Genomic DNA, 13,586 nt, shown 5'->3' with positions numbered 1-13,586 from the left:
GGCCTGGGAACGTCCATATACTGTAGGTGCAGCCAAAAGAAGGAAAAAATAAATAAATAAAAATATTAAAAATAATTCTTAGCTTGCAGATTGCACAAAAAACAGGCCACAGACTGAATTTGGCGTGGGGAGGGGGCATGGTTTACCTCCCCTGCTATAGATTTTCAAGTGGAAAGAGCATAAATACCATTATTTTAGCAGCCAACATGAAAGTGAAAGTATGTTTATTACCATTTAGAGGATGAAATTAGAGAGTATAAATGTCTAAATTGTGTGTCCAAGGGAAGTCAAAGAGCCCCTAAAAGAAAGAACAGACTGTCCCTATGGTGGCCATACCAGCCCCCAGCATCCTTCCCAAGGTGAGACTGAAGCGCCCTCTCCTTCTGTTGCCTCTGCTTACTTCCAGGCCCATTCTGGTCATGGCGCCCCTTCCTCTCTCTCTGCAACAGCAAGGTGATGGTCTAGGAGCTTGCCTAACCCCAGTTAAACTCATTTGACCCTTCCCCACCAAGACAGAAACACGCATCCTGCCAACACCCAACTGAGCAATGCCCATTCCCCAATAAGAAAATCTTTTATTCTTTCCTTCTTAGGCCTGCACACTCTGTAGCTGGTTCCCTGGCACCATAGGAGATAGCTAGGAGAAGCCCGTTGATAATGAAGAGCTAGCTGAGCTCAGTGCCCCAAAGATGGATGTGTCTTTGAAGACAAGCTTTCTATCAAGCTCAGCTTATTAGAACCCATGCTAATGATGTAAATTTCAAAAAAAAAAAAAGATATATGTAGTGATGACATGCAAATAAGAGCATTTTATCAGTTGCCATGGACATACCATAGAGTGGTCTGCCAACCTTTTTAAATTAGGAGTTTTGCTGATTTTTTGTTAAATCCTATTAAATTCTGAACAGTAGATACCTGTCAATGCAGATGTTCATCCCCATAGGACATCCAGAGTGAGTCGGAAGTTGAAGGTTTAGATTAATCCGGTCAGTAGGATTTACTTGACCAGAGCCCTTTCAGAGTAACTTGGAGCTTTCTGTGAGCCACAATTAACACTTCAATATTTTAGATTTAACTGGTCTGTACGATTCACTCACTTCTCTGAAAGGGCCATTTGATCCTACAAGGACTCATATAGTTAGCATTTATTGGACAGTTGAACGATAACTGTTGGGTCTGATTCAATCTAGTTTTCTCATGGAGGCATGATTTATACATCTCATCTATAGGACTTCGTAGTTTCCTGTGTACACACCTCTGTGTGAGCATGTCTGTGTGGTGCAGTTTTATTAATTTGTTCAAGCACTGTTTGGTACCTACTTTAAGCCCTGAGGATACTGAAATAGGAGAGGTGTCATTCTTCATCTCTGGGTATTCAGAACATAAAGGAGAGGAGAAAGGCATCTAAAGAAAATCTGTGTGATATATTGTGATAGGTGACTTAATAGAAATAGGAGTTGAAAAATTTGAAAGTATCTAAGAACGTGAAATCAGCATTGCCCAAGGATATGACAAAGTTTGGATAGGGAAGGAATTATCCATTCCCTCAGGCAGAGTGAAAAGGGCTGGATTTGGAACCAGACGTATCCATTCACTGACCTCAGCCAAGTTACTTCACTATGGTGAGCCTGAGTTTTCTCATCTGTAGAGTGGATTTAACGTAGCTCACTCTGTGTTGGAATCAGCAGATAACTCCCTTCCCTATCTTAGGCCCTCTTACCAGATGCCTTGTGTGGCTAAGCAGCATGTCGTTGACTACTGGATGGAAGGGGTAGGGGAGAGATCAGTTCTTTCGGGGTTGCATGGGGACATTCTGAAGGAGAGCCAGGAAAAAAGCACACCTGAGTCAACTATTGTCCCACTCCCCCTGGGAGCTCATTTGGACAATGGACAGTGTATCTTTACCCAGCAAAGCCTTTGCATATTTTACTGTCCTTACAGGTTGATTGAGGGCCCTGGTCAAATTACATCCTCCTTCAGACTGCTTTTTACTGTGGGTTTCAATGCTAGGACCAACTTGACGATTCCTCAGGGCTTGCCCTAATTCTTAAGTCACTGAAGAAGATATTTAAACTGTATATTATTCAGCTACCTGGGATTCATTCCCGGTAGAGAAGCAAACAATAGATATTTATCAATAATAAGTACTGAAAACCTAATTTCTGGGGGTGGTGGAGTCCTTTACCTTTTATTGAAATTTTGTGTGAGAGGTAAAAGGTGATATCTTAAAATAGCCTTTAAGAATATGTGTGTGTATGTGTGACTGGGTCACCTTGCTGTACAGTAGAACATTGACGGAACACTGTAAATTGACAGAACAGTGTAATTGACAGAACACTTTTTTCCAGCTATAATAAAAAAATAAAAATCATTTTTAAAAAAAGTTTTTAAATAAAAATAAAATAGCCTTTACACATCTAGGGATGCGCTTTTTGGAGGAGTATTGAAATAAAACATACCAAATGACCTGTTATAATTCTTTGTGGGTTTCAGCCCTCAGGCCAAGTCAATATAGGTGGAGGTCTCTGATATGCCTTTTTAATCTACCAGTGGTGATTATATCTAGTCTCTGCCTTTTGACATTTGGACTGCAAAGTAACTTGCCCATAACTGAGTATGCACAGGTTGACTGACTTGCCTGATGTCACAGCAAGAGAGATGAGATTGAAACGCCATCTCTCTGACTCAACACCTGCTGGTGGGATGGCTAGGTTTCCTGACAAAGGATCACCAAATGGAAACTCCATTGAGAACCATCATTTCCCCAAATACCCAGCCGGCTTGGTTATTGTGGGGCAATGATGGACCACCAAAGCCTGTGTCCCTTTGTTTCTTCCAGGAGAGAAGCCCTACAAGTGTACCTGGGAAGGCTGCACCTGGAAGTTCGCTCGCTCGGATGAACTGACGAGGCATTACCGCAAACACACGGGAGTGAAGCCATTCAAGTGCGCGGACTGTGATCGCAGCTTTTCCCGGTCAGATCACCTGGCACTGCACCGCCGGAGGCACATGCTGGTGTGAGGAAGGCTACCTGTCCAGCTGAGCGTAAGAGCTGGATCTCTTCGTGGCACCCAATTCAGCAGGGCTGAATCCCCTTCACAGTGTTAACGCGAAAGGGCATCACCATCCCACGATGTCTGAAAGTCGAGCAGGAAAAAGAAGTTGTACCGCTTCTCCTTTCTGTCTGAAGGTAACCCCATCATGACTACACGAGAAACGACTTCATGCGGGCCTGGGAGACCGGTGACACAAAGGCTGAAGAGACAGGCATTGTTTTCCGTGCTGTGTACTCTGCCATTTAAAGATGTTTGTAGTTTGTACATTTTCTGAGCTGTCAGACATGTTGTGATTGATACTTTAACAGGTCATCTGCCACAAATGGATGGCTAGAGCAAGACCTTGTAATTTGGATGGCTCTCCCCTCATCCCACTCCCCGAGCCCCTTTTTACAAACGTTTTAGTTACTGTCTAAGTAAGATAGAACACACATCCAATCTGTTACCAGCAAGCGGCATGAAAGTAGAAAAGAAGAAGCTGTTGGAGAGGTTCCATTACCTGGAAAGAAAGGAGCACTCAGGCAGCCCTTTGCAATAGTGATGGCGGCAGGCAACTCGATACCATCCGCGACTTGTCATTATGCCATGCCCTGGAGAAACCCAACATTGATTCTTTCATTTGTTTGTTGTTGATCGTTTTTTGTTTTGTTTTGATTCTGTTTTGTTCATCTGTTGGAGCAGAGGGGCAGCGACATTTCAGTTGGAGTCTAGTCCTGGTGTCTGCCCTGGCATGGATGGGCCCAGAGCTGTTCTGTAGTTGAATAGGAAGAGCCTGTCAAAAAAAAAAAAAAAAAAAAAAAAAAAAAAACCACAACAACAACAAAAAAAAAAACTACTGCCCCACTTCACATCGCAGTGTTCTGTCACCTAGGCATCATCTCTTCCTGCCCCTAGTATTTGATTACAAGGAATCCGGCCGGGGGGTGGGGGGAACTTTCTTAGACACACTGGCACCAAGGTAAGAGGTGGGGCTGCCCAGGTAAAGTCAGTGAACATGAAAAAATCAGACAAAGTGGAGATGGAAAGAATGCACCTCTTGAGGAGAAAAGCAATAATGAATAAAAGGACTTTCCTACAATAACTTCACTGAGGACTCACATTACCAATTTTCATACTTACTAAAGGGATTGTAAAAAACACCCCAGTATTTTAGATGTCTTGGTTACATTTACAGCACTGAGGTAATCTTTCTGCTGTTTGTTGTCCTGCTTGGTTGAGTACCACAATTAAAGATTACGCTCCCCCTTTTCTTGTTTGAAAACAGTTATTTGGTGACTAGAAAGGCCACAGAGGCATAGCAGGGAATTAACTCTTGGGTGAATGGGTCATTTCTCCTTGGAACTGAGTCAGTGGGAAGAGAATGCTCCCCAAGGAAATTCTGACATGGTGCTAGTTTCCACCCTTGGAGAGCCAAGGATAAGTGACTCTCCAATAGGTTCTTCTCTACAGATTTCATTTTCTAAACTGTATTATTAGGACCCAGTGATTCTGCAATGGCATCTACAGGGATGCCGAACCCACTCATCCTGTGCTGAGGGTGAGAGGAAATTGTAGTCCCATCCACCCCCTAAAAATTATGAGCCTTTTTTGCAACTAGCAGAGTCTATAATAAACAAAGCAATACATCACCAATGAGCATTCTTTCAGAAAAATTATCATATTTTTTCCCCACTAAAAGCTGGGTTTTTTCAGCTTTTTGTGGCTAAGGGGCTTGGTGAGGTTTTGTTTTGTTTTGTTTTGTTAATTGTTGTTGTTGTTGTTAAGATTTTTTATAGCTTAGATATAAGAAGTTGCCAGCATAGACCTTTGCAATATATTTTAATTACAAACACTTGATTTGGGGAACTGCACAAATTAACCTCAAAATAGTAGTAGCTCATTTTTAAAGGTTTGAACATTCTGAAATGATTTTTAGTTGCAGAATTATCCTTTTCAGGATCATCTTCTAGTTCAGATAATCTTATTCTGATAAAGCAAAAACTATAAACATTGAAACAAGGATGATTTGTGTTGGATGGCATGAAAAGGATTTTTTTTTTTTTGTTTAAGGTTCAAGCAACAGCGTAATGATTTTCAGGTCAAATTCTGTCTTCAAAAATGTTTGCTCTACATTTTCTGCCACATCTGAAAAATTCATCAGGCAATTTCCCTCCAACAAGGGCTGCAATTCTATGGATAAATAGCTTCTTTAGGTACACAATGTACTACCCACCAAGCACCGGGGGTATGTTTTGTTTGTGTGTTTGTTTTTTACTAACTGGAAAGTTTTATCTGTACTGTATGCAACTCCTACTTCTCATTGCCTCTGACCATTTTGAATAGAAATGCCAGTGTCGGTTACTGGTCAGTGGCAAAGAACACAGAGCATACCGAACACAGAGCACAGCGAACACAGCTGTGAAGCCCTCTATGCTAGTCCTGGAACCCAGTTGGCAGGTAGTAGGTGAATCACTCAGGTGAAGGGCAGACTTGATTGAATTCTGCCTGCTCTCATAAGAAGGGCCAATCCTTTTCTCTGCTAAGAGATCTTGAGAATATTACAGGTAGAAATGGTTTTTAGAAATCATAGAACTGACAGGCAGCGGGAGCTTCCTGAGTGACAGCTTGCTTTAAATTTAGCACAGAATGAAATGAGATGCTCCCCTCTAATAACATAGGAAAGATTCAGGGAAGTGAGCGTTTCTGCTTACCCCCTGAAAGTGGAAACCCAACTGAGAAAGTTTACTGATAAAACCTGTCAGCATTATATCATTTCCCCCTTTTGACCTATTGATACTTCTAAGGAGGGATCCAAGCACAAGTAGTGAATGAATGGCTGATCTAGTCCCAGGACTGAAACTTACCTGGGGCTTGTCTTGGGACATAGCAAATTTTCCTTGGCGAAGGAAAGTGTTTCCCCTTGGAAAGGAAAGTGGTTTGGAAGAGAAGGAATTACATTTCTTCAGGCATGGAAAAGCCTCTTCCATTTTGTCTTAGTCCATTCTAGCCTCTTTTAAAAAGCACAGTAGATGATGAACAACAGAAAAGGAGTAGAATCCAAAGGACTTCTCAGTTGTTCACTAACTGGAAACATTCTTTGGTTTTAAATTTGAAGCTGTTTAATTTGCAGCTGGGCATATGTACGTGTTTCAGAACTTAGACACAGGGAGCTGTAATGGCTTGAGAAGCTACAGTCGACCTGACTATCTCGTTTGCATTGCAGAGATTGATTTTAAGGAAGTTAATATTATTTGGAAAGCTATGAGGTTCAGACTTTGATGTTTTAATAGATTTCTTCCTCACATTATGATCTTAGGCTGTTTGGGGAAAGATTCTCACTTCCCCATTCACCTCCATCCCATTAATTTTGTGTGGACTCTGAGAAGCCTGCTTGATAACTTGTCTTAAGTTCTATTAAGGCATTTAGACTGAAATTCTTAAGGGCTTTACCATATACATTATTCTATTTCCTGACATTACTTTTACAAAACACTATAGGACATTTATTTTCAAAAGCAGTTGAATAACAGTAACATAAACCACATTTTTTTAACAAAAAAAAAAAGAGCACTTTTTATTCACTTTAAAGTTTAAGTGGAAAATAGGAAGAGAAATGTCAGGGGAAAAAAAACCTTGCAAAATGCTACCGAGTTTACAGATGCCAGTTCTAGATGATTAAAAAGCCCATTCTCCTTATGATTGAAATTTGGCATAGCTTATACAAAAATTGTGTTCATTTTTATACAGTTGTTGTGACTTCAAATTGCTTTGTGTTTTAAACATAAATATAATTCTGCACTTTGAAATCAGTTCATTAGAATGATAACATGTATATGGATAAAGATGCAGTATTCCTCATTCTGTACTTTATTTATTATACTTACCAAAGCTGCAATTGAATAAATCTGGTGAGGTGAGGCCTTCAGATGTATTAGTACGCCTTTGTTATATTGTTATGACTGCTTAGAAGTGTAGCCATGATGTCGTTATAAAGGTGTCTTAACATTTAGAGTAAGGATTGACAGAATTGAAGCAGTGTTAAGAATACCAGCATTCATGATGTGTTGAGTTGTAGTCTTTGTGTAAGGGACTGAATGTGAGATAACTATTATGAATCATAATAGGCCCAGGAAGCCTTAATACTCATAGTCCATAATCCAGTCTCAGATTTTGGTCCTTACTAACTAACGCCTGTAAATTTAGGAGGTAAATGTATTCTACAGCTTCATTGATCAGATCTCTTCCTTCCAGTTTTCCGAGGTAGTGCATCTCATTAAAAAATCAATTTGATTTGCTTTTGTTTAGTAAAAGGGTTTGGTAAACCATGTCTTCCATATCACATTTCTACGTATCCCCACACTGCCTTCCTCTTACCTGTACAGGCACCGCCAACACATGCACACCTGAATACACACCTGTATATGCAGCAGCCAGTGGGCTAATAAATATCAATGAAGAACTTTTTTAAAAAAGAATGAATTTGTAATAATCCATGCTGTCTAGAAATGTAAGTTATTTACCTTATTAAGGAATCAGCTTATGATGCTATATATGACTTTGCCTGCATTTTATAGTTAAGAAGTGTACATAAAAATTTTAAATGCTATATTTTCTCAGTTTCATTATAGAATAATGTCTGTTTAGCAACCCATGTCCATTGGTACTTTAAATATGCTAAATACTGTGCAATTGCAATAGAAATTCAGATTTTCATAAGAAAATGAAATAGGATACTGCATCTTAAAAGAAAATAGAGTGAAGCTATTTTGCTGTATTCGTAACATATGTGATAGTGGAAAAGTATTTTCAAACTCACAAATTTTACAGAGGTTGTAAATAGTTTGATGAAGTATGTTGGGAAAAAGAGCTTCTAGTTTTCATCACAATAAAAAAAGAAAAACTTGTTCAGATATGCCTTGTATATCTTACATACAATTAGCGGTGTTGCCATGGCAACTCTGTTCCACTTGGTCAGAGCACAGCCCTCATGCTCCCTGACAAAATGCAGTGGCCACTTGTCGCCTTTCAGCCAGGATGGGTTAGAACACAGTGAAGTCATTTTAAGTTGCAGACAACTGATTCCAAACTCGCAATGTCTTTGCTTGAAAGAGCAAAACAGATGCATGGATGTCTTGTGCTTAAAAGAAAAAAAAAAAAAAATGAGCAACTGGTCTCTTTTCTCAGTTACCTTCCTCCTCAGTGAAGTAGTTCTCAATCAGAAAAAAGCAAACAAATCAAAACAAAACAAACCTCTACAGGGGTTTATTTTTTCTGAATCCCAGAAAGAATACTATTTAACTGTGGCTCTGTGTTGACCAATAAGTGCTATCGATAAGGCCACATGAGAAGTGAATCTGTACTGGCAGGAGGAATAAGATAATGCCCATTTTCAGAAGTGAATTAAAAACTGAAAGTGCCTGTCAATAAACATTATGACCAATGAGATATTCCTCTGCTTTTACACAGCAATAATTCCTCATCAAACTGGATTTTTTTTCTTCCACATTTGGGAAACACATGCACACAGAGTAAATATATGCCCATAGTAAAGGGAATCTCTTCACAAAACCCCTCAAAAATTATTTGGTGTGTTTTGAATATACCTAATCTTATTTATGTTAGCATTTCGTAATTTTATCTTCCTTAGAGAATGTAAAAATGCAAATCTGAACTTTATCATTAGCTCCAGCACACACTCTGGCATATGGCAATTATAATTTTGAGATGAAAACTTCACTGATTTGCCCCAAAGTTTTGCTCAGTTAACAAAAGCCAATTTATTTAGAGCGAAACATGAGAAGATAATCTGTTTTCCTTTATTTTTATCCACTAATATCAAATGCACAAATCCATCTTTACATTTCTTCATTTCCTTTCTCCCTAATATTTCCTATTATCATCTAAGAACCATTTGGGAATAAATATTGATATAATCATTTCTCCTCCAAAAGTCTACTAAAGTACAACTGACATATATAGGAGGTCTAGCCTTTGACTAATGTTTGCAGTTAGTCCTGGAAAGTTCCAGATTCAGAACTTCACAATATTGTCTTTTTTTTTTTTTTTTTTTTTTTTACTGCTATAAGTGGAGTCGTGAATAGAAATATACAAGAGGATTATATGAATAGACACGAGCCCTGGAAATGTTCCAGCCACACCATCTCAGAGCACAAATCCACCCAAACAAGCTATTGAGGGCTGTCAGTAAAATTATACTCTTCCAGAGCCAAACATTTGGTAAGAGCAATTTTGAAAGTATAACTGTGATTAGACACTCAGGCTTGAGACAGTGAAGACTACCACAATGGACCACGTTCTCCAGAACGAGACCATAGTTCTAGAAAACCATCATCTCCTAGTTCCTCCTCCACATTTCGGGAAAGAGGGAGAAGAAGGAAATGTGCCAGGATGAGGTGTAAAATAACCAGTTGAGTGTCAAAGGAAAGCTGCTGAGTTCCTTCATCTCACTGAAGGCCAGTCTTCGGACTGGGCTGTTTTCTGCAAGTTGTCCGCAAAGTTCTAAAAACTCGAAAGGGCAAAATTTCAGCAAACCCTGAACATAGTACCTATTCTTTAGTGAACACTATATGCCAAGCACGATACTAGGTAATTTTTTAGACATACCACCTCTAATTCGTATAACAGTTCTAAGTGTTACGAGTGGGAAACTGAGGCATGGAAAGGGCGGCTGAGTTGTCTGCACACACAAGATACGGTGAACGGCAGAGTGGGAGTGGAAGTTTCCAGTCGCTGGCTCTGAAGTGTCTGTTCTTTCAAGCACAGCACACTGCACGTGTGTTCCCAGGAGCCAACTTTCCATTTCTAACTCTTCTAAGTAGTTTTTATCATGGATGTGTAGTTATCCCATTTTCCAGATAAGAAAAGGCATGTGATTGATAATAGCGCATGATTTGGCAGTGGTATGTGAGAGTTGAAATCAGTTTTCTGGAGAGTCATACATGAAGGAGCATTAGAAACAAAAGAGCAATAGCCCTACGTCTCCCTGAACTTGTCACTTGCCTCCTGCTGGGCCTGGAGATCCAAAAATCATCAAAACCCTGCCCTACTTGGGAGCATTTTAGACAGAGCAGGTTTTCTCGATTCTGCACGTTTCTTTGTAGGTAGACTCAGAGCCTTTCCACCTGTAGAGACCTTCTAGAGGATATTTAAGTTGTATTTGAAATGTTCACCTCCGTGGAACTAGCTGTTAATAACAGAGTCCACTCTTGGCAGTTGGCTGATGGTGTGGCAATCACGAACATTCAGAGGATGAGCAAGAAGAGAGAAGAGAAAATTCCTTTTCAGATGTCTCACCTTGGGATGTTTTAAATAGTCTTCTAAATAATGTGTTATAGAACTGTTGTTAGTTTAATTGAATTTTAGGTAGGATGCTGCCCAGCATCAGAGAAATGACCCCCACCCCTTTTCTGGGCAGAACAAGGTCTGTTGACAGTATTGATTCATGGAAGTGCTAATGGACTTAGAAAACATTAAGAGAATGTCATTTGATGTTTCTTTTCCTGAAAATGAATCTCCTGAATTATGATCTTTCTCCCTGTTACTTGGCTGAGGGAAGAGATAAAACCTGTATAAACAAATTCCCTTCCATGCTGAAGGCATGTTCCATATGCACAACCCACTGCAGAAAAGGGGCTCTCTCCCTAGTTAATTAGGCTTCGCAAGCAATAATTTCTCAACAGCAAAACCACAACGGTGAGTTGAAAGGAGATGAATGGTGGAAAGAGTCACATCGGTACTTTTTCTTTCTGGATTTTCATCCCCAGCAATTTTAAATGTTTGAGACAACAGAATCGGCCCTTTGTGCAAAGCAAGAACCAGGGACTCCTTGTGTGAAGTATTATATCTTGCTTTTTTTTCCAAAGCAGGCTTACCATGACTTTCACAGAGATTCATTTTGTTGTTGTTGTTGTTGAGAAATGAGGGTCAATCGGAGAGTAGAATTTGGGTCAAATGCTAGTCAAAGTGCTCACGTAAATCAAAAAGTAAGATATTTTAAGGACATACCGATGTCTTTCTTTTCTGCTAATTTTATTCTCCTAAGATACAGCCTAATACATTATAGAAATGGCTTTCGCCCTACGTGTGTTTCTAGTTTGCCCACAGCAGAATTTTTGTCATTACATCCAGATGACAGGATATATTTTGTCCCTCACCCTTGATTACACTGGATGGGTGTTGTTGAACTGGGGCACTGGTGCCTATAGTCAAGGCTCTTTCCTATCAACGTGTCTGTCTACAGTTTGTTGTGTTTAAAAGTCCACTTTATTACAATCACCATGCTCCCCTGCCCCCACGGAATGGTGGTTGTATTGTTTCGTTCATGTCTGTGTGGGACACATCGCATCACATGGCAAACCACCTCCTTGTGGATGGGAGATAACTACTTACAAAACCAGCTTGAAAACATTGTCTTCTGTACTCTGTCATCCTGTATCATAATGCAATTATGTGTATCATCACATGCTCATTTTTTTTCAAAAAAAAAAAAGGAGAAACCAGCAAATTCATGTTTGTCCATAGAAGAATGTACTCAGAACGTTCTGTGTTGTGAAATAATGAGAACAGACCACGTTTAAGATACCTACCTGCCACTTAAAATGACTTAGTTATAATTAGTAGTAGTCTAGACATTGCTCTCGGTGTGTGGGGGTCAATTCAAAACGTCATATGCTTTTGACTAAATCACTCGGTTGCATTTGAAGAAAATACATGGGGATAAAGAAAAATATCATCTTTGGCCAAATCAAGCAGGCATCTTTTTCCTTTTCCTTGACACTTAGCTCATTATACTTGGTGATTGGATTACAAGCGCTGTGTAAAAATACAAAAAAAAAAAATCCTTTGGTTGACAAAATGTTTATTCTAGGCTTGAAGCCTCTGAACAGCAAATTGAATAGATGTGCTGCATCTGATTCTCTTTACAGATGTCATTTGACAAAAGGCTCCTGGGTCTCTGACCCTAGAGAATTTCAATGCCCAGAAGAGGTCCTATGCATTAAAGGATTAACCCCCCTCCCCCCCACCCACCCAGGATGCTGGCAAGAAAATGTGTTCATTTCTTAAGTCTTCATTTGGTTTTCTGTTCAGAGTTTTAATTGCAAATGAGTTTATTTCTCCAGCTTATGAAAGATCTAATTTCCCAATAGTTTCCTCTGCATTTATATACTCTGTAGTGTTTAGGCAACCCCTGTTATAAGTTTATTAATATTATGTAAGTGTTGTTCTTGTATTTATGTATAGTGTATGTATTGTAAATATACTCAGAGCTTTTTTCCTTTTACTGTAAAATTGTGATTTTTTTTTTTTTTTTTTTTTTTTTGCCCTATGATAATGTAAAGGGAGACCCTCCTAATGAGATTCTCTCAGAGGATGATTATTCCAGTCTATTCTCAGAGGTTTAAATGAACAAGTGTTATCGTTTTTAATGGTGTCTCAGACATATTCTGTTGGTGCATTGCTTTTCTGTATTCAACTTTCCTATGAATTGAGCTGTGAACCGAAATAGAGTTTAAACCTTTAACTGTATGCATTTGTATAATTATCTGAATGAAGGCATGAAGGTTAAATAAAGCATTTTGTATGGAACAAAACTCCCTAATTATTACGAAGGCTGATTCAGACACTTTGGAAATCATAGTTATTAACCATTCTAATTAAACCTTTGTTATGAAAAGTTTTACCATTTGTGTATAGTAATTTAAAATGAGATAGACTCTGTACTAGAACATGAACAGGGTTTTTACTTCATAACAACCAGGACCTAAAAAGGGATCTCTCACAATATTTTAATGAGTGTAAAATCAAAAATGGGTCCAGAATATGAAGGGATAGGGAAAAAAAAATGACATTTTTCAGTGCCTAAAATTGAATCTTTATAATGGAATGAATTATAATATTTTTCAGACTTTGTGCACCATTTACGTTTTGAATGATCCATCTAGCCCACGCCAAGGCTAGTTTATTTCTGTAAGTTTTTAAGAAAACTGGATTTTAAGGCCTTTGAAAGTAAAACCATTAATGAATAGAATATCTTTTCAATAATTGCTTAAAGGCCCTTGAAGAGTCTATTCTCCTATCGGTGTTCTTCAATTGAAGACCTACTAAAAAATCTATTCTGCAATGAGAATGGCAGTAAATACCACTAACCATTATATAGAGTGGTGATAAATAATAGATGATAAATTAAAACAATATTTGAGTATTTCCTAGATTCCAAGGAAAATAAATCTAATAAATCTAATAATAGGAATCTAATAAATCTAATAATTTGCTAAGTATTAATTTGCTCCCTTTATTCATTACAAAAATAATTCGTAATGAATAAATAAATCAGCAATCTAATAAATCTAATCATTTGCTAAGTATTATATTTGCTCCCTTTATTCATTACAAAAAACCTAAGTTATGCTCGCTTCTTATCCTGACTTTACAGATGAAAAAGGAAGGTGCCAAGTGTAGACAACTTCCCCAGTCAGTCTGGTTCCAGGAGTGGTGTCCTTAGTCACTAAAGGGGTATGGGTTAAGGGTATG

General features: G+C 38.7%; 1 protein-coding gene across 16 annotated transcripts in view; it reads left to right on the top strand.

Annotated features, from left to right (window-relative positions):
- The window catches only part of KLF12 (Kruppel like factor 12), a 674,377-nt gene extending 661,736 nt beyond the window's left edge, over window positions 1–12,641 (top strand). For 7 of the 16 annotated variants that reach the window (XM_021065116.1, XM_021065123.1, XM_021065124.1 and 4 more), the window contains one exon: window positions 2,840–8,160. In XM_021065116.1, coding sequence (XP_020920775.1) covers window positions 2,840–3,021 — 182 coding nt within the window. In that variant the 3' untranslated portion in view covers window positions 3,022–8,160. 16 annotated transcript variants of the gene reach the window in all.

This window comes from Sus scrofa, chromosome 11 (genome assembly GCF_000003025.6).
Source record: "Sus scrofa isolate TJ Tabasco breed Duroc chromosome 11, Sscrofa11.1, whole genome shotgun sequence".
Lineage (NCBI taxonomy): Eukaryota > Metazoa > Chordata > Mammalia > Artiodactyla > Suidae > Sus > Sus scrofa.
The sequence above is the reverse complement of the archived record's forward strand: the minus strand, read 5'-3'. Positions and strand labels throughout refer to the sequence as shown.